General features: G+C 40.9%; 1 protein-coding gene across 2 annotated transcripts in view; it reads left to right on the top strand.

The window, feature by feature from the left end:
* Positions 1-26,599, top strand: part of SPEG (striated muscle enriched protein kinase) — a 649,794-nt gene that overhangs the window by 606,536 nt on the left and 16,659 nt on the right. For both annotated transcript variants that reach the window (XM_053698167.1, XM_053698168.1), the window contains 3 exons: positions 8,488-8,727; positions 10,302-10,525; positions 10,879-10,954. In XM_053698167.1, the coding sequence (XP_053554142.1) occupies positions 8,488-8,727; positions 10,302-10,525; positions 10,879-10,954 (540 nt within the window). The remainder of the gene's footprint in view (positions 1-8,487; positions 8,728-10,301; positions 10,526-10,878; positions 10,955-26,599) is intronic.

Genomic DNA, 26,599 nt, shown 5'->3' with positions numbered 1-26,599 from the left:
AGTCGCTGCCTTACATATCTGATCAACAGAAGCCTCGTTCTTGAAGGCTCATGTGCAAGCCACAGCCCTAGTAGAGTGAGCTGTGATGCGTTCAGGAGGCTGCCGTCCGGCAGTCTCGTAAGCCAATCAGATGATGCTTTTCAGCCAAAAGGAAAGAGAGGTAGCAGTAGCTTTTTGACCTCTCCTCTTGCCAGAATAAACGACAAACAGAGAAGACGTTTGTCTGAAATGCTTTGTTGCTTCTAAATAGAACTTTAAAGCACGAACTACATCTAGATTGTGTAACAAACGTTCCTTCTTTGAAACTGGATTCGGACACAAAGAAGGCACAACTATTTCCTGGTTAATATTCTTGTAGGAAACCTTTGGAAGGAAACCAGGTTTAGTACGCAAAACAACCTTATCTGAATGGAACACCAGATAGGGCGGATTACACTGCAGAGCAGATAACTCAGAAACTCTTCTAGCAGAAGAAATAGCAACCAATAGCAACCAGAACTTTCCAAGATAACATCTTGATATCTATGGAATGTAGAGGTTCAAACGGAACCCCTTGAAGAACTGAAAGAACTAAATTCAGACTCCACGGAGGAGTCAAAGGTCTGTAAACAGGCTTGATCCTGACCAAAGCCTGAACAAAAGCTTGAACATCAGGCACAGCTGCCAGTCGTTTGTGTAATAAGACAGATAAAGCAGAAATCTGTCCCTTTAGAGAACTCGCTGATAATCCCTTATCCAAACCTTCTTGGAGAAAAGAAAGGATCCTAGGAATTTTGATCTTACTCCATGAGAATCCCTTGGATTCACACCAACAGATATATCTTTTCCATATTTTATGGTAAATCTTCCTAGTTACAGGTTTTCTGGCTTGTATCAGAGTATCTATTACAGAATCCGAAAACCCACACTTAGATAAAATCAAGCGTTCAATTTCCAAGCCGTTAGCTGAAGGGAAACTAGATTTGGATGTTCGAATGGACCTTGTACAAGAAGATCCTGTCTCAAAGGTAGCTTCCATGGTGGAGCCGAGGACATATTCACCAGGTCTGCATACCAAGTCCTGCGTGGCCACGCAGGAGCTATCAAGATCACCGAGGCCCTCTCCTGCTTGATCCTGGCTACTAGCCTGGGAATGAGAGGAAACGGTGGAAACACATAAGCTAGGTTGAAGGTCCAAGGCGCTACTAATGCATCCACTAGAGTCGCCTTGGGATCCCTGGATCTGGACCCATAGCAAGGAACCTTGAAGTTCTGACGAGACGCCATTAGATCCATGTCTGGAATGCCCCATAATTGAGTCAACTGGGCAAAGATCTCCGGGTGGAGTTCCCACTCCCCCGGATGGAATGTCTGACGACTCAGATAATCCGCCTCCCAGTTTTCCACTCCTGGGATGTGGATCGCAGATAGGTGGCAGGAGTGATCCTCCGCCCATTTTATGATTTTGGTCACTTTTCTCATCGCCAGGGAACTCCTTGTTCCCCCATGATGATTGATGTAAGCAACAGTCGTCATGTTGTCTAATTGGAATCTTATGAATCTGGCATTTGCTAGTTGAGGCCAAGCTCTGAGAGCATTGAATATCGCTCTCAGTTCCAGAATGTTTATCGGGAGAAGAGACTCTTCCCGAGACCATAGCCCCTGATCTTTCAGGGAGTTCCAGACCGCGCCCCAGCCCACTAGACTGGCGTCGGTCGTGACGATGACCCACTCTGGTCTGCGGAAACTCATTCCCTGGGACAGGTGGTCCTGGGTTAGCCACCAATGGAGTGAGTCTCTGGTCTTCTGATCTACTTGAATCACTGGAGACAAGTCTGTATAGTCCCCATTCCACTGTTTCAGCATGCACAGTTGTAATGGTCTTAGATGAATTTGCGCAAAAGGAACTATGTCCATTGCTGCAACCATCAACCCTACTACTTCCATGCACTGAGCTATGGAAGGACGTGGAACAGAATGAAGAACTTGACAAGCGTTTAGAAGCTTTGACTTTCTGACATCTGTCAGGAAAATCTTCATTTCTAAAGAATCTATTATTGTCCCCAAGAAAGGAACTCTTGTCGACGGAGACAGGGAACTTTTTTCTATGTTCACTTTCCATCCGTGAGATCTGAGAAAGGCCAGAACGATGTCTGTGTGAGCCTTTGCCTTTGAAAGAGATAACGCTTGTATCAGAATGTCGTCCAAGTAAGGTGCCACTGCAATGCCCCTTGGTCTTAGAACCGCTAGAAGGGACCCGAGTACCTTTGTGAAAATCCTTGGAGCAGTGGCTAGCCCGAATGGGAGAGCCACAAACTGGTAATGTTTGTCCAGAAAGGCGAACCTTAGGAACTGATGATGATCTTTGTGGATAGGAATATGTAGATACGCATCCTTTAGATCCACGGTAGTCATAAATTGACCCTCCTGGATTGTAGGTAAAATCGTTTGAATGGGAAATTTGTTTAGGATCTTTAAATGCAGAATTGGTCTGAAGGTTCCCTCTTTTTTGGGAACCACAAACAGATTTGAGTAAAACCCCATTCCTTGTTCCACTGTTGGAACTGGGTGTATCACTCCCATTTTTAACAGGTCTTCTACACAATGTATGAAGATAAGTGAGACATGTGGAACCTTACCCTTGGGGGTAGTTCCTTGAATTCCAGAAGATTTCTAGTGCCCAGGGGTCCTGAACATCTCTTGCCCAAGCCTGAGGGAAGAGAGAGAGTCTGCCCCCTACTAGATCCGGTCCCGGATCGGGGGCTACTCCTTCATGCTGTTTTGTTAGCAGCAGCAGGTTTCTTGGTCTGCTTACCCTTGTTCCAGCCTTGCATCGGTTTCCAAGCTGGTTTGGTTTGTGAAGTATTACCCTCTTGTCTAGAGGCTGCAGAGTTGGAGGCCGGTCCGTTCCTGAAATTGCGAAAGGAACGAAAATTAGACTTATTCTTGGCTTTGAAAGGCCTATCTTGTGGGAGGGAGTGGCCCTTACCCCCAGTGATGTCTGAGATAATCTCTTTCAATTCTGGCCCAAAAAGAGTTTTACCCTTGAAAGGGATATTAAGCAATTTTGTCTTGGAAGATACATCCGCTGACCAAGACTTTAGCCAGAGCGCTCTGCGCGCCACAATTGCAAACCTAGAATTTTTCGCCGCTAATCTAGCTAACTGCAAAGCGGCATCTAAAATAAAGGAATTAGCTAACTTAAGTGCGTGAACTCTGTCCATAACCTCCTCATACGGAGTCTCTCTACTGAGCGACTTTTCTAGTTCCTCGAACCAGAACCACGCTGCTGTGGTGACAGGAATAATGCACGAAATAGGTTGCAGGAGGTAACCTTGCTGTACAAAAATCTTTTTAAGCAAACCCTCCAATTTTTTATCCATAGGATCTTTGAAAGCACAATTATCCTCGATAGGAATAGTAGTGCGCTTGGCTAGTGTAGAAACTGCCCCCTCGACCTTAGGGACTGTCTGCCATAAGTCCTTTCTGGGGTCGACCATAGGAAATAATTTCTTAAATATAGGAGGGGGAACAAATGGTATGCCGGGCTTCTCCCACTCCTTATTCACTATGTCCGCCACCCGCTTGGGTATAGGAAAATCGTCGGGGTGCACCGGAACCTCTAGGAAATTGTGCATCTTGCACAATTTTTCTGGAATGACCAGGTTGTCACAATCATCCAGAGTAGATAACCCCTCCTTAAGCAGTGCGCGGAGATGCTCTAATTTAAATTTAAATGTCACAACATCAGGTTCTGCCTGTTGAGAAATTCTACCTGAATCTGAAATTTCCCCATCTGACAAAACCTCCCTCATGGCCCCTTCAGATTGGTGTGAGGGTATGACAGAGCAATTATCATCAGCGCCCTCCTGCTCTACAGTGTTTAAAAACAGAGCAATCACGCTTTCTCTGATATGCAGGCATTTTGGATAAAATATTTGCTATGGAGTTATCCATTACTGCCATCAATTGTTGCATAGTAATAAGCATTGGCGCGCTAGAAGTACTAGGGGTCTCCTGCATGGGCAAAACTGGTGTAGACACAGAAGGAGATGATGTAGAACTATGTCTACTCCCTTCATCTGATGAATCATCTTGGGCAACTTTACTATCTGTGGCAGTACTGTCCTTACTTTGTTTGGACGCTATGGCACAATTATCACACAATTTTGAAGGGGGAGACACATTGGCTTCCATACATACAGAACATAGTTTATCTGAAGGCACAGACATGTTAAACAGGCTTAAACTTGTCAATAAAGTACAAAAACCGTTTTTAAACAAAACCGTTACTGTCTCTTTAAATTTTAAACAGTGCACACTTTATTACTGAATATGTGAAAAACTATGAAGGAATTGTTCAAATTTAACCAAATTTTCACCACAGTGTCTTAAAGCATTCAAAGCATTGCACCCCAAATTTGAGACCTTTAACCCTTAAAATGAAGAAACCGGAGCCGGTTATAGTTTTAACCCCTCTACAGTCCCAGCTACAGCCTTTGCTGCGACTTTACCAAACCCAGGGGGTATACGATACCAAATGAAGCCTTCTAGGAACCTTTTCAACAACTTTCAGACCCACACACATGCAGCTGCATGTCCTGCTCTCAAAAGTAACTGCGCAGTAATGGCGCGAAAATGAGGCTCAGCCTACTACAGGGAAGGCCCTTCCTGACTGAAAAGGTGTCTAAACCAGTGCCTGACGTTAAAAAAACGTTCCCCAAAGTTTATAAGTGTGAATATCAACATCAAGCTTTATAAAATGCCCAAATAAAGCAATCGATCTTGCCCATAAAAGTGTCTACCAGTTTTATAGCCCATATTAAGCCCTTTATTCTGTTTGAGACTAAGAAAATGGCTTACCGGTCCCCATGAGGGGAAATGACAGCCTTCCAGCATTACACAGTCTTGTTAGAAAAATGGCTAGTCATACCTTAAGCAGAAAAGTCTGCTAACTGTTTCCCCCAACTGAAGTTATTTCATCTCAACAGTCCTATGTGGAAACAGCAAACGATTTTAGTTACTGCTGCTAAAATCATATTCCTCTCACAAACAGAACTCTTCATCTTTTTCTGTTTCAGAGTAAATAGTACATACCAGCACTATTTTAAAATAACAAACTCTTGATAGTAGAATAAAAAACTACAACTAAACACCACATACTCTTCACCATCTCCGTGGAGATGTTGCCTGTGCAACGGCAAAGAGAATGACTGGGGTGGGCGGAGCCTAGGAGGGACTATATGGACAGCTTTTGCTGTACTCTTTGCCATTTCCTGTTGGGGAAGAGATATTCCCACAAGTTATGGATGACACCATGGACCGGACACACCAATGTTGGAGAAATATATATATATATATATTTTAAAATTTAAAAATGTATCTCTATATAGTGCACCAAATGTGTAGCAATAATATTGTTAGATTTTGGAAGTGTATACATATTTAATAGTTTGTAATTGACTTTTATTAGGTGATATGCTTCATTCTCTTGCAGCATTGAACATCAGATTTCTGTGTTTTCCAACTCCCATTGAGTTCTATGGCATCCGCGACCTCAAGGGTGGCGGATTGAAAACTAGGTACGCTGCGTCGGAAAAGAAGCATATCTCGTAATGGCTTCAAATAGTGTCAAATAGGAGGGCGAATGAACATATGTTACGTCACAAAATTCAACTTATTCCGATCTTGAGGCTTTTATAACTAGGTCGGATTAATCTTGCGACAATTACGATGTGGAATTCAAGCGTATTTTCGGTTGACGCTTTGATAGATATCCCCCTCAGTTTAAAATTACCTTTATTCTTTCATTACAGGGTGCATAGGAACAAACAGCTATAATGTTTCAGGCCTACTATAGGCCCTTAGTCATGTATGTTAAAGGAACAAAAAAAAATGTTTATTGTTTAAAATGATAGATAATGCCTTTACTACCAATTCCTTTATAACATTTAAACCTCTAAATTTCTTCCTGTTTCAAAGGCTCTATTGACAGCCTCTCAATTACATGCTTTTGTATTTGCTTTAAACAATAGGAGACTGCTAGTTCATGTGGGCCATATAGATAACAATGTGTTTATGCCCAAGGAGTTATTTTAAGATTCAGCACAACACCGTATTAAATGCAAGTTAATAGATAATAAATAAAAAGTCATGTGATCAGGGGGCTGTCAGAAGATGCTTAGATACAAGGTAATCACAGAGTTAAAACATATATTAATATAACTGTATTGGTTATACAGAAATGGGGAATGGGGAATAAAGGGATTATCTATCTTTTAAAACAATAAAAATTCTTTTGTAGACTGTCCCTTTCACTACACATACAAAAAAAATCAACCTGCAATACAATATTGCCATCTTGTGGTAAAAATTTAATATTACACATATGAATTTTTTTGCAGGATACTCACAAAATGTTACTAAAAATGTTTTTCTATACACACAATATAAAACCTATAAGTACAAAAAAATTATTATAAGAGGAGATTATAGTACATAAATACACCCATCCTATCAATATACCAAATAAAGTACAATTTAGTAGACTGTGCTTATTTAGGGCTAGATTAAAAGTGATGTGCAAATGTTTGTGCAAGATTAAATTGTACTCATATTACAAGTTGAGCACAATCGCTATTTACACTAGAATTATTACAGCAATCTCAGATCTGTGGTTAACTGTCTCTCGGAATTAAAATAAACTGCACAAAACACATACAAATACATTATAAAGTACAGTTACACTCATAATAACACTGTCTAATAAAAAGTATTCACAAAAAATATTGCACAAAAATATGATATGAGATCTGAGGTGTTAGAAAAAAAAGCAGGCAAAGGACTCTGAAGATACATACATATAGATGTCTAAAGATAGATATGTATATATATATATATATATATATATATATACTTATATACTATGTGTATATATATATATATATATATATATATATACATACATACATACGTGTGTACATATGTATTTACAAACATATATACACATATAAATACATATGTATACATATATATAAGTGCATTGGAGCCCTTTGCAATTAAGTAGATGAAAAAATGAAAAACAATATTTATTTTTAAGATAGTGTTTTAGTGTGTATTAACTGTAAATATATCACATTCCAATGTTCTGCACATAGCAGAATTTGTTCTATGTATTTTTAAATATATATTGTACCAAAATACCATCATATATATGTGTGTGTATTTATAAATAAATAGAACATATTCTGCTATGTGCAGTACATTGGAATGTGAAATATTCATATTTTCATGTCAGGTTAGCGCATATGAGTTCAGGTTAGCACGCGAGTTGGGTGTTCGTTTTTTTCCCACTTTTTTCTCTCCATTGACTTCTGTGGGGGAAGAGGTTATCTTTTGTGCAATAGTCTAGTTGCGCTAGAAGTAACCTATTGGTGCGCGTCGGGTTATACATTTTCACTTTCAACTCATAATACGAGTGCAACCTGACGCAGAAAAAAAGTGTATTTCTAGCGCAACTAGCAGAAACAGTAAATACCACTCTACTTGTAATCAGGCACTTAGTAGGTACATTAACCCCCATAAGCAGAGCATTCATCTGTTATGTTGTCCCCTTAGCTGCTGGTAATGCACAGAGATAAGATAATTTACACCTCCTTCTCTTGGCTGCCATTAAACAATTATCAAGCAATGATTTTAACGACTTGTGCCAGCAACACACATAGTTATGTAATTTTACCCCCTTGGTTGCCAGTAACAGACACAAAGCTACTCTTCTTCTTGGTGCATGCAAAAAAATATAAAGCGATAGACGGACCCTCTTAGCTGAAAGAAATCATTGTTTTTACCTGCCGTGGCTGCTAGTTAAACACACATAGAACTATAAATGAAAGTTTTTTGTTCCAGAAGTACACATAATTCTGTAATTGTACCCCCTTGATAGTAATTGTATACATCTTTTCTGCCATTAACACACATGCAATGATTTCATCACTCTCTTCCAGCAGTAGACAACTTGATGTGATTAGATCCCCTTTGGCTTTTAGATTACAGAAACAAAGATTTAGAAAAAAAAGTTGATATGAGTCAAGATGAGAAATTGAGAAAGACGGAAAAACACATATGGAGATATAAAAAAAAGACGAGACAGAGCAAAATAAAGGCAATTCAAAACCATTTCTATATCTTCTTTAGATACAGACACAATTGCCAGTTTAAATCTAATTTCTCCTGAAAAATATAGGTAAAATACAGTATGGATGGAAAAATTTTACTTTTCCACAGAAATGATACATTTGACAATGTTTTCCAGGACATTCGGGTCCAGTATGTTTTTATTGAATCCAATTACAATACGACCTTAATTTTTATCCAACAAATTCAGTAATCAATATGTATTTTCATACTCTCTGGCATAGCAGGGAGAGGAGCACTACTAGAACAAACGTCATGACTGCTAATATCAGTGTCAAACTATGTTTATTGTAATTAATTTATCACTTTCCACAGGGGCCGGTTTGGAGTCATCCGAGAGTGTACGGAAAATGCAACAGGAAAGCACTTTATGGCCAAAATCGTACCATATGAACCAGAGAATAAGCAGAGTGTGCTGCAGGAATATGAGGTTTTAAAGTGTCTTCACCATCAACGGATCTTGAGTCTGCATGAAGCTTATATTACCCCGCGATATCTTGTCTTGATCTCTGAACAGTGCACCGGCAGAGAGCTTCTTTACTGTTTGGTAGAGAGGTGAGGAGTCGTGCTCAGCAATGTGTCACTGTCCGCTGGCAAATTTTGTTATCTATTGCTCATATGTTTTTATTTTTTTTGCAATGAATACTAAAGCCATTTAAAGTATCTCGCCAACAGAATTAAATCAACTTTCACTTGAGATGTGATGCTTATATTTCATATTGTACATATTGATGCTTAAAGGGGCATAATAGTAAAAATTAAAGTGCACAAGTGCATTGCAATTTTGAACAAAAGTGTTTTAGTAAAACTTGAATTAGCTAAAATGCTTCTAATGATCAGGGGGGGATATGTGCAATCCCTGTGCACTCTTCAAACATTGTGCGGCTTGTTCTTTGAATGATTGTGCATATCTGTGAATGCCAGAAACAGTAACAGCTTACCAGAAATATTTTTGCTGATGCAAGTATATTGGTTATATTGTAAAAATGCTCATATTCAAAACTGTAATCAACAATTCATGCTTGACTACGACCCTTTAAATAGATAGATAATAGCTTCTTTTCCCAGCTTAGCTTTTTCAATAACATTATTTATTTACTTTATATTGGTATAATTGTACACTTTAAAGCAGTGTTTCTCACCTTTTTTGGAGCAAGTACCATATCAGGCATAAATATTTGTCCTAAGTACCTGGAAATGCACATAAATATTATTAGGTAACAAAAATACGTGAAATGCCCCAAAATGTGGGTAAAAGATCATGAAAGGGCAAGCCACTGAGTACCCCTTACCAAACCTTACTAAAGCTCCAGCTACCCCCTGGCCACAGGTTGAGAAACTAGGCTTTAAAGGACACAGTCTTGTCATCTGAAAAGGAAATTGAAAATGCATTATAGTGTTTGCTTCTACAAAAACAGGTGTAATTGTCTTTATAAAAATGCATTTTTGTTTTTACATTTATTAACCCCTTAACAACCACAATGTACCCTGTACGCCTCTGGCCTTTAAGGGTTTGTCGACTCATAATAGTCGGGTCTCGCCGCAACTGGCAAGACAGCACTGTTATGACCTCCCTCCCTCCTGCAGGCCTCCTGAAATAGTATGTTCTCGCCGCTGGCGGAGACACTGCACTATCAATAAATCAAGTCCCATTAAAAGACCAGTGAAGAACAGGGTATGTCGCTGGTCGTTAAGGGTTTAATGTGTTATTTTTTTTAACATTTTAATTAAAACTAAATGTGCTATAGTCTTTAAAGGGACTTGAAACCAAAAAAAAAATGATCTCGAGATTCAGATAGAGCATAGAATTTTAATAACTTTCCAATGTACTGCTATTATCAAATTTGCTTAATTCTCTTAGTATCCTTTGTTGAAGCAACATCAGTGCACTACTGGAAGCTTGCTGAGCACATCACATGAGCCAGTGACAAGAGGAATATATGAACAACCACTAATCAGCAGCAGCTCCTTAGCCTACCTAGGCATGCTTTTCAACAAAGGATACCAAGAGAACAAAGACAATTAGATCATATAAATATTTATTTAACATTGCTTGGTCTATCTGAATCATGGAAATCTAGCTTTAGTGACCCTTTAACTTTTACTAGTAATTTTCCCATTCATTGCAGATTTCGTTATTCTGAGGATGACGTGGTGAACTACCTACTCCAGATTTTGCAGGGGCTGGAGTACATCCATGGGCAGAAGATATTGCATCTTGATATCAAGCCAGAGAACATTATAGTATCCTACATGAACACTGTCAAAATCATTGACTTTGGGAGTGCTCAGACATTTAGCCCTTTGGTTTTGCGTCAGCTGGGAAGGCGAGTGGGAACACTGGAATTTATGTGTAAGTCCAACCGTTATATTATCGGGAACAAGATCTCCAAATAAAGGTCATTTAGGTTTGGTGCCAGCAGAAAATTGTAGTTGTAAAAAAAATGTAGCTTCACAAAACAAGGATATTCACAGATTTCTCTGCAAATATGGTCCCACTACATACAGTTAATATAATCATATTATTTAATACGGTTGTTTTCATCCAATAATGTCAGTCTTCTCATTATTATTATTATTATTTTATGTCTGACAGCTCGGCAGTCTTCTCATTATTATTATTATTTTATGTCTGACAGCTCGGCAGTCTTCTTTGCTATTTATGGAATCATTCTTACCTGTAAATATGTTCTGTTTTCTATACAGCACCTGAGATGATAAAGGGTGATGCTATTGGGCCAGCAGCTGATATTTGGGGTGTAGGAGTGTTGACATACATAATGTAAGTATTACAAGTACTTTATCTATAGTGTAAAATATACTATGTGTTCTGATTTCACTTATTAGCCGCAATTTTCATCTTTTTTACTTTATACAGCTTATGTTTTCTAAATATAAATGCCTAGCCTACATTTACCTAAGTTCGGCTATACAATTAAAGGGACATTATGAACCTTCATATATAAGAATTATTTTGTAATGAAAACCACAGCTCTGTTTTGTCAAATGAGTAAATTGTTTTATGTTTATTCTTTTCACGGATTTCCCTGTCCCACAGAACAAAAGAACCCTTGCTAACCAATGAAAAACTAGTATACAGATATAGCACAAACTCTGTGTGCACATGTGCAGACTGGGGTAGCCTGCACTTTTGTATTCCCTTAAGGTGGTTTAACACTATTTCAACTTAGTTACTATTGCAAATAATGTTTTTTCCTATCATGAATGTTGATGTAAACCTGATAATCCACCTTTTAAAAGCTTGTGACACCATAGAAGTTTAGGGAGGGAAGAAAAAGTAAACAAAAGCTCACATAAATTGCCTATAAGTATTAACCCAAGCCACCCTGCGAGAAAGTGAAACAAGCACAATTTTTAGATGTATTTTACAGCAAACGGCTGCAAAATAAATAATAAATGTATATTGCAATAATGTTTCACTTGCAATAATGAAACAGTTTAAGCGTCATTGAAATGTCAACTTTAATGGTCCTTTAAAGTAAAGTTCAATTTCCATGATTTAGTGCCTGTTTTTTTAATTACTATTAAAAACAAGGGCACTTTAATTCATCAAAGTGCCCTTGTTTTTAATAGGATTATTAAAAACCGGGCACTAATTCATCAAAATTGACCTTCACTTTAAAAGGTTGTTTAAACAGCATGCTCTAATTAATTAGAGCATGCTATTTTATCACTACCAACCCTGCAAATATATGTGTTTAACCTCTGCAAAGGGGTTAAAAACATAGGTAAATCACCACTCGGAAGCCAGAGAGAACTGCTGGTCCTGGACATAAACTGACACTGAAACAATTAGCAGCGCTAGTTGTACTACCAAACTTTGAACTAGCACTGCTGATTGGCTTAGCTAAAGTTTCCACTCGGGACCCCTTTACGGGAGTTAAACACATAGATTTGGAGAGTTGATGGTGAGAAAATGACATTCTAATGAATGGGAGCAGGTAATTTTTTTCACTATAATGGCCCTTTAAGTTAACCAGGCCTGATGAATTATCGCTCCCCTCCTGTAATAAACCCCTACATTTCAGCAATTCCTATAAAAGCATAACATAAAAGTCATCTCAACATCTTAAAGATGGTAAAAACAGAATTTATGTTTACCTGATAAATTACTTTCTCCAACGGTGTGTCCGGTCCACGGCGTCATCCTTACTTGTGGGATATTCTCTTCCCCAACAGGAAATGGCAAAGAGCCCAGCAAAGCTGGTCACATGATCCCTCCTAGGCTCCGCCTTCCCCAGTCATTCGACCGACGTAAAGGAGGAATATTTGCATAGGAGAAATCATATGATACCGTGGTGACTGTAGTTAAAGAAAATAAATTATCAGACCTGATTAAAAAACCAGGGCGGGCCGTGGACCGGACACACCGTTGGAGAAAGTAATTTATCAGGTAAACATAAATTCTGTTTTCTCCAACATAGGTGTGTCCGGTCCACGGCGTCATCCTTACTTGTGGGAACCAATACCAAAGCTTTAGGACACGGATGATGGGAGGGAGCAAATCAGGTCACCTAGATGGAAGGCACCACGGCTTGCAAAACCTTTCTCCCAAAAATAGCCTCAGAAGAAGCAAAAGTATCAAATTTGTAAAATTTAGTAAAAGTGTGCAGTGAAGACCAAGTCGCTGCCTTACATATCTGATCAACAGAAGCCTCGTTCTTGAAGGCCCATGTGGAAGCCACGGCCCTAGTGGAATGAGCTGTGATTCTTTCAGGAGGCTGCCGTCCGGCAGTCTCGTAAGCCAATCTGATGATGCTTTTAAGCCAAAAGGAGAGAGAGGTAGAAGTTGCTTTTTGACCTCTCCTTTTACCAGAATAAACAACAAACAAGGAAGATGTTTGTCTGAAATCCTTTGTAGCATCTAAATAGAATTTTAGAGCACGAACCACATCCAAATTGTGCAACAAACGTTCCTTCTTTGAAACTGGATTCGGACACAAAGAAGGCACGACTATCTCCTGGTTAATGTTTTTGTTAGAAACAACTTTCGGAAGAAAACCAGGTTTAGTACGCAAAACCACCTTATCTGCATGGAACACCAGATAAGGAGGAGAACACTGCAGAGCAGATAACTCTGAAACTCTTCTAGCAGAAGAAATTGCAACCAAAAACAAAACTTTCCAAGATAATAACTTAATATCTACGGAATGTAAGGGTTCAAACGGAACCCCCTGAAGAACTGAAAGAACTAAATTGAGACTCCAAGGAGGAGTCAAAGGTTTGTAAACAGGCTTGATTCTAACCAGAGCCTGAACAAAAGCTTGAACATCTGGCACAGCCGCCAGCTTTTTGTGAAGTAAAACAGATAAAGCAGAGATCTGTCCCTTCAAAGAACTTGCAGATAATCCTTTCTCCAAACCTTCTTGAAGAAAGGATAGAATCTTAGGAATTTTAATCTTGTTCCATGGGAATCCTTTAGATTCACACCAACAGATATATTTTTTCCATATTTTATGGTAGATTTTTCTAGTTACAGGCTTTCTGGCCTGAACAAGAGTATCAATGACAGAATCTGAGAACCCTCGCTTTGATAAAATCAAGCGTTCAATCTCCAAGCAGTCAGTTGGAGTGAGGCCAGATTCGGATGTTCGAACGGACCTTGAACAAGAAGGTCCTGTCTCAAAGGTAGCTTCCATGGTGGAGCCGATGACATATTCACCAGGTTTGCATACCAAGTCCTGCGTGGCCACGCAGGAGCTATCAAGATCACCGATGCCCTCTCCTGATTGATCCTGGCTACCAGCCTGGGGATGAGAGGAAACGGTGGGAATACATAAGCTAGGTTGAAGGTCCAAGGTGCTACTAGTGCATCTACTAGAGTCGCCTTGGGATCCCTGGATCTGGACCCGTAGCAAGGAACCTTGAAGTTCTGACGAGAGGCCATCAGATCCATGTCTGGAATGCCCCACAATTGAGTAATTTGGGCAAAGATTTCCGGATGGAGTTCCCACTCCCCCGGATGAAATGTCTGACGACTCAGAAAATCCGCTTCCCAATTTTCCACTCCTGGGATGTGGATTGCAGACAAGTGGCAGGAGTGAGTCTCCGCCCATTGAATGATTTTGGTCACTTCTTCCATCGCCAGGGAACTCCTTGTTCCCCCTTGATGGTTGATATACGCAACAGTCGTCATGTTGTCTGATTGAAACCGTATGAATTTGGCCTTTGCTAGCTGAGGCCAAGCCTTGAGAGCATTGAATATCGCTCTCAGTTCCAGAATATTTATCGGGAGAAGAGATTCTTCCCGAGACCAAAGACCCTGAGCTTTCAGGAGTTCCCAGACCGCGCCCCAGCCCACCAGACTGGCGTCGGTCGTGACAATGACCCACTCTGGTCTGCGGAAGCTCATCCCCTGTGACAGGTTGTCCAGGGTCAGCCACCAACGGAGTGAATCTCTGGTCCTCTGATCTACTTGTATCGTCGGAGACAAGTCTGTATAATACCCATTCCACTGACTGAGCATGCACAGTTGTAAAGGTCTCAGATGAATTCGCGCAAAAGGAACTATGTCCATTGCCGCGACCATCAAACCTATTACTTCCATGCACTGCGCTATGGAAGGAAGAGGAACAGAATGAAGTACTTGACAAGAGCTTAGAAGTTTTGATTTTCTGGCCTCTGTCAGAAAAATCCTCATTTCTAAGGAGTCTATTATTGTTCCCAAGAAGGGAACTCTTGTTGACGGAGATAGAGAACTTTTTTCTACGTTCACTTTCCACCCGTGAGATCTGAGAAAGGCCAGGACAATGTCTGTATGAGCCTTTGCTTGTGGTAGGGACGACGCTTGAATCAGTATGTCGTCCAAGTAAGGTACTACTGCAATGCCCCTTGGTCGTAGCACCGCTAGAAGGGACCCTAGTACCTTTGTGAAAATTCTTGGAGCAGTGGCTAATCCGAATGGAAGTGCCACAAACTGGTAATGCTTGTCCAGAAAGGCGAACCTTAGGAACCGATGATGTTCCTTGTGGATAGGAATATGTAGATACGCATCCTTTAAATCCACCGTGGTCATGAATTGACCTTCCTGGATGGAAGGAAGAATTGTCCGAATGGTTTCCATTTTGAACGATGGAACCTTGAGAAACTTGTTTAGGATCTTGAGATCTAAGATTGGTCTGAATGTTCCCTCTTTTTTGGGAACTATGAACAGATTGGAGTAGAATCCCATCCCTTGTTCTCCTAATGGAACAGGATGAATCACTCCCATTTTTAACAGGTCTTCTACACAATGTAAGAATGCCTGTCTTTTTATGTGGTCTGAAGACAATTGAGACCTGTGGAACCTCCCCCTTGGGGGAAGCCCCTTGAATTCCAGAAGATAACCTTGGGAGACTATTTCTAGCGCCCAAGGATCCAGAACATCTCTTGCCCAAGCCTGAGCGAAGAGAGAAAGTCTGCCCCCCACCAGATCCGGTCCCGGATCGGGGGCCAACATCTCATGCTGTCTTGGTAGCAGTGGCAGGTTTCTTGGCCTGCTTACCTTTGTTCCAGCCTTGCATTGGCCTCCAGGCTGGCTTGGCTTGAGAAGTATTACCCTCTTGCTTAGAGGATGTAGCACTTGGGGCTGGTCCGTTTCTGCGAAAGGGACGAAAATTTGGTTTATTTTTAGCCTTGAAAGACCTATCCTGAGGAAGGGCGTGGCCCTTACCCCCAGTGATATCAGAAATAATCTCTTTCAAGTCAGGGCCAAACAGCGTTTTCCCCTTGAAAGGTATGTTAAGCAATTTGTTCTTGGAAGACGCATCTGCTGACCAAGATTTTAGCCAAAGCGCTCTGCGCGCCACAATAGCAAACCCTGAATTTTTCGCCGCTAATCTAGCCAGTTGCAAAGTGGCGTCTAAAGTAAAAGAGTTAGCCAATTTGAGAGCATGAATTCTGTCCATAATCTCCTCATAAGAAGAATCTTTATTGAGCGACTTTTCTAGTTCATCGAACCAGAAACACGCTGCTGTAGTGACAGGAACTATGCATGAAATTGGTTGTAGAAGGTAACCTTGCTGAACAAACATCTTTTTAAGCAAACCCTCTAATTTTTTATCCATAGGATCTTTGAAAGCACAACTATCTTCTATAGGGATAGTAGTGCGTTTGTTTAGAGTAGAAACCGCCCCCTCGACCTTGGGGACTGTCTGCCATAAGTCCTTTCTGGGGTCGACCATAGGAAACAATTTCTTAAATATAGGGGGAGGGACAAAAGGTATGCCGGGCCTTTCCCATTCTTTGTTTACAATGTCCGCCACCCGCTTGGGTATAGGAAAAGCTTCGGGGGGCCCCGGGACCTCTAGGAACTTGTCCATCTTACATAATTTCTCTGGGATGACCAAATTCTCACAATCATCCAGAGTAGATAACACCTCCTTAAGCAGAGCGCGGAGATGTTCCAATTTAAATTTAAATGTAATCACATCAGGTTCAGCTTGTTGAGAAATTTTCCCTGAATCTGAAATTTCTCCCTCAGACAAAACCTCCCTGGCCCCCTCAGACTGGTGTAGGGGCACTTCAGAACCAATATCATCAGCGTCCTCATGCTCTTCAGTATTTTCTAAAACAGAGCAGCCGCGCTTTCGCTGATAAGTGGGCATTTTGGCTAAAATGTTTTTGATAGAATTATCCATTACAGCCGTTAATTGTTGCATAGTAAGGAGTATTGGCGCACTAGATGTACTAGGGGCCTCCTGTGTGGGCAAGACTGGCGTAGACGAAGGAGGGGATGATGCAGTACCATGCTTACTCCCCTCACTTGAGGAATCATCTTGGGCATCATTTTCTCTAAATTTTGTGTCACATAAATCACATCTATTTAAATGAGAAGGAACCTTGGCTTCCCCACATACAGAACATAGTCTATCTGATAGTTCAGACATGTTAAACAGGCATAAACTTGATAACAAAGTACAAAAAACGTTTTAAAATAAAACCGTTACTGTCACTTTAAATTTTAAACTGAACACACTTTATTACTGAAAATGTGAAAAAGTATGAAGGAATTGTTCAAAATTCACCAAAATTTCACCACAGTGTCTTAAAGCCTTAAAAGTATTGCACACCAAATTTGAAAGCTTTAACTCTTAAAATAACGGAACCGGAGCCGTTTTTATATTTAACCCCTATACAGTCCCTGGTATCTGCTTTGCTGAGACCCAACCAAGCCCAAAGGGGAATACGATACCAAATGACGCCTTCGGTAAGCTTTTTCTATGTATCTGAGCTCCTCACACATGCATCTGCATGTCTTGCTTCCCAAAAACAACTGCGCAATAGAGGCGCGAAAATGAGGCTCTGCCTATGATTAGAGAAGGCCCCCAGTGAAAAAGGTGTCCAATACAGTGCCTGCCGGTTATTTTACATAATTCCCAAGAATAAAATAACTCCTCAAAACTATGAAGTATTAAAAATGCTTATATATCAATCGTTTTAGCCCAGAAAAATGTCTACCAGTCTTTAAAGCCCTTGTGAAGCCCTTTATTCTCATTTAATAAAAATGGCTTACCGGATCCCATAGGGAAAATGAAAGCTTCCAGCATTACCAAGTCTTGTTAGAAATGTGTCATACCTCAAGCAGCAAAAGTCTGCTCACTGTTTCCCCCAACTGAAGTTAATTCCTCTCAACAGTCCTGTGTGGAAACAGCCATCGATTTTAGTAACGGTTGCTAAAATCATTTTCCTCTTACAAACAGAAATCTTCATCTCTTTTCTGTTTCAGAGTAAATAGTACATACCAGCACTATTTTAAAATAACAAACTCTTGATTGAAGAATAAAAACTACATTTAAACACCAAAAAACTCTAAGCCATCTCCGTGGAGATGTTGCCTGTACAACGGCAAAGAGAATGACTGGGGAAGGCGGAGCCTAGGAGGGATCATGTAACCAGCTTTGCTGGGCTCTTTGCCATTTCCTGTTGGGGAAGAGAATATCCCACAAGTAAGGATGACGCCGTGGACCGGACACACCTATGTTGGAGAAACTAATTGAAAATAACAAAATTAATTAAACCACTACACTATACACAGATAGACATCACAGTAAGATAAACTATGTTAAAGGGACTGTATACACCAATTTCATATAACTGCATGTAATAGACACTCCTATAAAGAATAATATGCACACATAGTGATTTAAAAATCCGGTATAAAACCGTTTAAAAACTTAGGTTGAGTGGTGTAAGGGGCGCCTAAGTGAAAGGATAGGTCTGGCGTATAAGTATCTTAAATGATACAGAGAGGATTTATTGATGGATAAAACAGATAAAATTAGAAATAAAAGAAATTTACATACACTTACATGAATCCATGTTAACAGATAAACACATTAAACAATAAACCATTAAAATCATTAAAATCAAGTAATTTAAAACCAAGGGGATACCTGGGTCTGTACTATATGTGTAGTCAAGCAGGGCTTGAAAGGTGCAAGATAATGTGTGTCTTCCTATTGGGTAGGTGATAACATATATGGCTAGTTTATCAACAGTCTGACTGAACCTTATGGAGATCTATTGTAAGAATCTTTACAAAAGATGGCCGGTGTGGCATAAAACAAAAACAAAAAATGACACGACAGTTAAGTGCTAAGTGTGACAATGATGCACAGCAATATGTAAAACAGAATTTATGCTTACCTGATAAATTACTTTCTCCAACGGCGTCATCCTTACTTGTGGGAATATCTCTTCCCCAACAGGAAATGGCAAAGAGTCCCAGCAAAGCTGGCCATATAGTCCCTCCTAGGCTCCGCCCACCCCAGTCATTCGACCGACGGACAGGAGGAAAAAATAGGAGAAACTATAGGGTGTCGTGGTGACTGTAGTTAGAGAAAATAATTCATCGGACCTGATTAAAAAACCAGGGCGGGCCGTGGACCGGACACACCGTTGGAGAAAGTAATTTATCAGGTAAGCATAAATTCTGTTTTCTCCAACATTGGTGTGTCCGGTCCACGGCGTCATCCTTACTTGTGGGAACCAATACCAAAGCTTTAGGACACGGATGAAGGGAGGGAGCAAATCAGGTTACCTAAACGGAAGGCACCACGGCTTGCAAAACCTTTCTCCCAAAAATAGCCTCCGAAGAAGCAAAAGTATCAAATTTGTAAAATTTGGCAAAAGTGTGCAGTGAAGACCAAGTGAGCTGTGATTCTTTCAGGAGGCTGCCGTCCGGCAGTCTCATAAGCCAATCGGATGATGCTTTTAAGCCAAAAGGAAAGAGAGGAAGAAGTTGCTTTTTGACCTCTCCTTTTACCAGAATAGACGACAAACAGAGAAGAAGTTTGTCTGAACTCTTTTGTAGCTTCTAAGTAGAATTTTAGAGCACGGACTACATCTAAATTGTGTAGCAAACGTTCCTTCTTTGAAACTGGATTCGGACACAAAGAAGGTACAACTATCTCCTGATTAATATTTTTGTTGGAAACAACCTTTGGTAGAAAACCAGGCTTAGTACGCAAAACAACCTTATCTGAATGGAACACCAGATAGGGTGGAGTACACTGTAGAGCAGATAACTCAGAAACTCTTCTAGCAGAAGAAATAGCAACCAAAAACAAAACTTTCCAAGATAACAACTTAATATCTATGGAATGTAAAGGTTCAAACGGAACCCCTTGAAGAACTGAAAGAACTAGATTTAAACTCCAGGTAGGAGTCAAAGGTCTGTAAACAGGCTTGATCCTAACCAAAGCCTGAACAAATGCTTGAACATCTGGCACAACTGCCAGTCGTTTGTGTAGTAGGACAGATAAAGCAGAAATCTGTCCCTTTAGAGAACTCGCAGATAATCCTTTATCCAAACCTTCTTGTAGAAAGGAAAGAATCCTAGGAATCTTTATCTTATCCCATGGGAATCCCTTGGATTCACACCAGCAGATATATCTTTTCCATATTTTATGGTAAATCTTTCTAGTTACCGGTTATCTGGCTTGAACCAGAGTATCTATCACGGAATCTGAAAACCCACGCTTTGATAGAATCAAGCCTACAATCTCCAAGCCGTCAGCTGGAGGGAGACCAGATTTGGATGTTCGAATGGACCCTGAACAAGAAGGTCCTGTCTCAAAGGTAGCTTCCATGGTGGAACCGATGACATATTCACCAGGTCTGCATACCAAGTCCTGCGTGGCCACGCAGGAGCTATCAAGATCACCGAGGCCCTCTCCTGTTTGATCCTGGCTACCAGCCTGGGAATGAGAGGAAACGGTGGAAACACATAAGCTAGGTTGAAGGTCCAAGGCGCTACTAGTGCATCTACTAGAGTCGCCTTGGGATCCCTGGATCTGGACCCGTAGCAAGGAACCTTGAAGTTCTGACGAGACGCCATCAGATCCATATCTGGAATGCCCCATAGTTGCGTCAACTGGGCAAAGATCTCCGGGTGGAGTTCCCACTCCCCCGGATGGAATGTCTGACGACTCAAATAATCCGCTTCCCAGTTTTCCACACCTGGAATGTGGATCGCAGATAGGTAGCAGGAGTGATTCTCCGCCCATTGTATTATTTTGGTCACTTCTTTCATCGCCAGGGAACTCCTTGTTCCCCCCTGATGATTGAGATACGCAACAGTCGTCATGTTGTCTGATTGGAATCTTATGAATCTGGCCTTTGCTAGCTGAGGCCAAGCCCTGAGAGCATTGAATATCGCTCTTAGTTCCAGAATGTTTATCGGGAGAAGAGACTCTTCCCGAGACCACAGTCCCTGAGCTTTCAGGGATTCCCAGACCGCGCCCCAGCCCACTAGGCTGGCGTCGGTCGTGACGATGACCCACTCTGGACTGCGGAAGCTCATTCCCTGGGATAGGTGATCCTGGGTTAGCCACCAACGGAGTGAGTCTCTGGTCTTCTGATCTACTTGAATCACTGGAGACAAGTCTGTATAGTCCCCATTCAACTGTTTCAGCATGCACAGTTGTAATGGTCTTAGATTAATTCGCGCAAAAGGAACTATGTCCATTGCTGCAACCATCAATCCTACTACTTCCATGCACTGAGCTACGGAAGGACGAGGAATAGAATGAAGAACTTGACAAGCGTTTAGAAGTTTTGACTTTCTGACTTCTGTCAAGAAAATCCTCATTTCTAAGGAATCTATTATTGTTCCCAAGAAGGGAACTCTTGTCGACGGAGACAGGGAACTTTTTTTCTATGTTCACCTTCCATCCGTGAGATCTGAGAAAGGCCAGAACGATGTCTGAGTGAGCCTTTGCCTTTGAAAGAGACGACGCTTGTACTAGAATGTCGTCCAAGTACGGTACTACTGCAATGCCCCTTGGTCTTAGAACCGCTAGAAGGGATCCGAGTGCCTTTATGAAAATCCTTGGAGCAGTGGCTAACCCGAATGGGAGGGCCACAAACTGGTAATGTTTGTCCAGAAAGGCGAACCTTAGGAACCGATGATGTTCTTTGTGGATAGGGATATGTAGATATGCATCCTTTAGATCCACGGTAGTCATAAATTGACCTTCCTGAATTGTGGGTAGAATCGTTCGAATGGTTTCCATCTTGAACGATGGTACTCTGAGAAATTTGTTTAGGATCTTTAAATCCAGGATTGGTCTGAAAGTTCCCTCTTTTTTGGGAACTACAAACAGATTTGAGTAAAATCCCATTCCTTGTTCCGCCGTTGGAACTGGGTGTATCACTCCCATCTTTAACAGGTCTTCTACACAATGTAAGAATGCCTGTCTCTTTATTTGGTTTGAGGATAAGTGAGACATGTGGAACCTTCCCCTTGGGGGTAGTTCCTTGAATTCCAGAAGAGAACCCTGAGAAACTATTTCTAGCGTCCAGCGATCCTGAACATCTCTTGCCCAAGCCTGAGCAAAGAGAGAGGGTCTGCCCCCCACTAGATCCGGTCCCGGATCGGGGGCTACTCCTTCATGCTGTTTTGTTAGCAGCGGCAGGCTTCTTGGCCTGCTTACCCTTGTTCCAGCCTTGCATCGGTTTCCAGGCTGCTTTGGTCTGTGAGGTATTACCCTCTTGCTTAGAGGATGCAGAATTGGAGCCCGGTCCGTTCCTGAAATTACGAAAGGAACGAAAATTAGACTTATTCTTGGCTTTGAAAGGCCTATCTTGTGGGAGGGCGTGGCCCTTTCCCCCAGTGATGTCTGAGATAATCTCTTTCAATTCTGGCCCAAAGAGAGTTTTACCCTTGAAGGGGATATTAAGCAATTTTGTCTTGGATGATACATCCGCTGACCAAGACTTTAGCCAAAGTGCTCTGCGCGCCACAATTGCAAACCCTGAATTTTTCGCCGCTAATCTAGCTATTTGCAAAGAGGCATCTAAAATAAAAGAGTTAGCCAACTTAAGTGCGTGAACTCTGTCCATAACCTCCTCATATGGAGTCTCTCTACTGAGTGACTTTTCTAGTTCCTCGAACCAGAACCACGCTGCTGTAGTGACAGGAACAATGCACGAAATGGGTTGAAGAAGGTAACCTTGCTGTACAAAAATCTTTTTAAGCAAACCCTCCAATTTTTTATCCATAGGATCTTTGAAAGCACAATTATCCTCGATAGGAATAGTAGTGCGCTTGTTTAGAGTAGAAACTGCCCCCTCGACCTTAGGGACTGTCTGCCATAAGTCCTTTCTGGGGTCGACCATAGGAAATAATTTCTTAAATATAGGAGGGGGAACAAAAGGTATGCCGGGCTTCTCCCATTCCTTATTCACTATGTCCGCCACCCGCTTGGGTATAGGAAAAGCGTTGGGGTGCACCGGAACCTCTAGGAACTTGTCCATCTTGCATAATTTTTCTGGAATGACCAGGTTGTCACAATCATCCAGAGTAGATAACACCTCTTTAAGCAGTGCGCGGAGATGTTATAATTTAAATTTAAATGTCACAACATCAGGTTCAGCTTGTTGGGAAATTTTTCCTGAATCTGAAATTTCCCCATCTGACAAAACCTCCCTCATGGCCCCTTCAGATTGGTGTGAGGGTATAACAGAGCAATTATCATCAGCGCCCTCCTGCTCTTCAGTGTTTAAAACAGAGCAATCGCGCTTTCTCTGATATGCCGGCATTTTGGATAAAATATTTGCTATGGAGTTATCCATTACAGCCGTCAATTGTTGCATGGTAATAAGCATTGGCACGCTAGAAGTACTAGGGGCCTCCTGCGTGGGCAAAACTGGTGTAGACACAGAAGGAGATGATGTAGAACCATGTCTACTCCCTTCATCTGATGAATCATCTTGGGCAACTTCATTATCTGTGACAGTACTGTCCTTACTTTGTTTGGACCCTTTGGCACAATTATCACATAATTTAGAAGGGGGAGACACATTGACTTTCATACATATAGAACATAGCTTATCTGAAGGCACAGACATGTTAAACAGGCTTAAACTTGTCAGTAAAACACAAAAACCGTTTTAAAACAAAACCGTTACTGTCTCTTTAAATTTTAAACAGAGCACACTTTATTACTGAATATGTGAAAAAATATGAAGGAATTGTTCAAAATTTACCAAAATTTCACCACAGTGTCTTAAAGCATTAAAAGTATTGCACACCAATTTTCAGAGCTTTAACCCTTAAAATAAGTTTTAACCCCCCTACAGTCCCAGCTACAGCCTTTGCTGCGACTCTACCAAGCCCAGAGGGGAATACGATACCAAATGACACCTTCTAGGAACTTTTCCAACTATTTTCAAGTCCTCACACATGCATCTGCATGTCTTGCTCTCAAAAACAACTGCGCAGTAATGGCGCGAAAATGAGGCTCAGCCTACAACTGGGAAGGCCCTTCCTGACTGGAAAAGGTGTCTAACATAGTGCCTGACGTTAAAAAACGTTCCCCAAGTTTATAAGTGTGAAATACCAGCATAAACATGTATAAAATGCCCAAATAAAGCAATCGATTTTGCCCATAAAAGTGTCTACCAGTTTTATAGCCCATATTAAGCCCTTTATTCTGCTTGAGACTAAGAAAATGGCTTACCGGTCCCCATGAGGGGAAATGACAGCCTTCCAGCATTACACAGTCTTGTTAGAAATATGGCTAGTCATACCTTAAGCAGAAAAGTCTGCTAACTGTTTCCCCCAACTGAAGTTACTTCATCTCAACAGACCTATGTGGAAACAGCAAAGGATTTTAGTTACTGTCTGCTAAAATCATCTTCCTCTCACAAACAGAATTCTTCATCTTTTTCTGTTTCAGAGTAAATAGTACATACCAGCACTATTTTAAAATAACAAACTCTTGATAGTAGAATAAAAAACTACAACTAAACACCACATACTCTTAACCATCTCCGTGGAGATGTTGCCTGTGCAACGGCAAAGAGAATGACTGGGGTGGGCGGAGCCTAGGAGGGACTATATGGCCAGCTTTGCTGGGACTCTTTGCCATTTCCTGTTGGGGAAGAGATATTCCCACAAGTAAGGATGACGCCGTGGACCGGACACACCAATGTTGGTGAAAATGCTATCTAAAAATACAGGGAGTGCAGAATTATTAGGCAAGTTGTATTTTTGAGGATTAATTTTATTATTGAACAACAACCATGTTCTCAATGAACCCAAAAAACTCATTAATATCAAAGCTGAATAGTTTTGGAAGTAGTTTTTAGTTTGTTTTTAGTTATAGCTATTTTAGGGGGATATCTGTGTGTGCAGGTGACTATTACTGTGCATAATTATTAGGCAACTTAACAAAAAACAAATATATACCCATTTCAATTATTTATTTTTACCAGTGAAACCAATATAACATCTCAACATTCACAAATATACATTTCTGACATTCAAAAACAAAACAAAAACAAATCAGTGACCAATATAGCCACCTTTCTTTGCAAGGACACTCAAAAGCCTGCCATCCATGGATTCTGTCAGTGTTTTGATCTGTTCACCATCAACATTGCGTGCAGCAGCAACCACAGCCTCCCAGACACTGTTCAGAGAGGTGTACTGTTTTCCCTCCTTGTAAATCTCACATTTGATGATGGACCACAGGTTCTCAATGGGGTTCAGATCAGGTGAACAAGGAGGCCATGTCATTAGATTTTCTTCTTTTATACCCTTTCTTGCCAGCCACGCTGTGGAGTACTTGGACGCGTGTGATGGAGCATTGTCCTGCATGAAAATCATGTTTTTCTTGAAGGATGCAGACTTCTTCCTGTACCACTGCTTGAAGAAGGTGTCTTCCAGAAACTGGCAGTAGGACTGGGAGTTGAGCTTGACTCCATCCTCAACCCGAAAAGGCCCCACAAGCTCATCTTTGATGATACCAGCCCAAACCAGTACTCCACCTCCACCTTGCTGGCGTCTGACTGCAGCTCTCTGCCCTTTATCAATCCAGCCACGGGCCCATCCATCTGGCCCATCAAGACTCACTCATTTCATCAGTCCATAAAACCTTAGAAAAATCAGTCTTGAGATATTTCTTGGCCCAGTCTTGACGTTTCAGCTTGTGTGTCTTGTTCAGTGGTGGTCGTCTTTCAGCCTTTCTTACCTTGGCCATGTCTCTGAGTATTGCACACCTTGTGCTTTTGGGCACTCCAGTGATGTTGCATCTCTGAAATATGGCCAAACTGGTGGCAAGTGGCATCTTGGCAGCTGCACGCTTGACTTTTCTCAGTTCATGGGCAGTTATTTTGCGCCTTGGTTTTTCCACACGCTTCTTGCGACCCTGTTGACTATTTTGAATGAAACGCTTGATTGTTCGATGATCACGCTTCAGAAGCTTTGCAATTTTAAGAGTGCTGCATCCCTCTGCAAGATATCTCACTATTTTTGACTTTTCTGAGCCTGTCAAGTCCTTCTTTTGACCCATTTTGCCAAAGGAAAGGAAGTTGCCTAATAATTATGCACACCTGATATTGGGTGTTGATGTAATTAGACCACACTCCTTCTCATTACAGAGATGCACATCACCTAATATGCTTAATTGGTAGTAGGCTTTCGAGCCTATACAGCTTGGAGTAAGACAACATGCATAAAGAGGATGATGTGGTCAAAATACTCATTTGCCTAATAATTCTGCACACAGTGTACTGATTAGAGTAAACGTGTAAAAAATATATAAAAAACAATGTCCACTGGTAGAATTAATAAATGTCCAATAATAGAAAAAATTAAATAAAAAATATAAAAAATAGTGTCCAAATATTAGTCCAAATTGTCCCAGTGATCCAATAGTGTTCCAATAATGTTCCAATAATGTGGTGTTGCTCCAAGTGAACAAAAAAGGTGTAGAAAATATGATAATCCAAATAACTTAAAGTGGTAGTGATATCAAGCCAAAAAACGAAAAAAATGAAAAAATTATATAATATGTATATATACTTGATGAAAAAATTAGAAAAAATGTGAATAAAAATAATGTGTAACACGTGGTATCAGATTGATAATGTTCCAGTTAGGACACAAATAGCCAATCTGTAAAAGAGAAAGGCCCTA

Source organism: Bombina bombina, chromosome 1, assembly GCF_027579735.1.
Source record: "Bombina bombina isolate aBomBom1 chromosome 1, aBomBom1.pri, whole genome shotgun sequence".
NCBI classification, from domain to species: domain Eukaryota; kingdom Metazoa; phylum Chordata; class Amphibia; order Anura; family Bombinatoridae; genus Bombina; species Bombina bombina.
The sequence above is the reverse complement of the archived record's forward strand: the minus strand, read 5'-3'. Positions and strand labels throughout refer to the sequence as shown.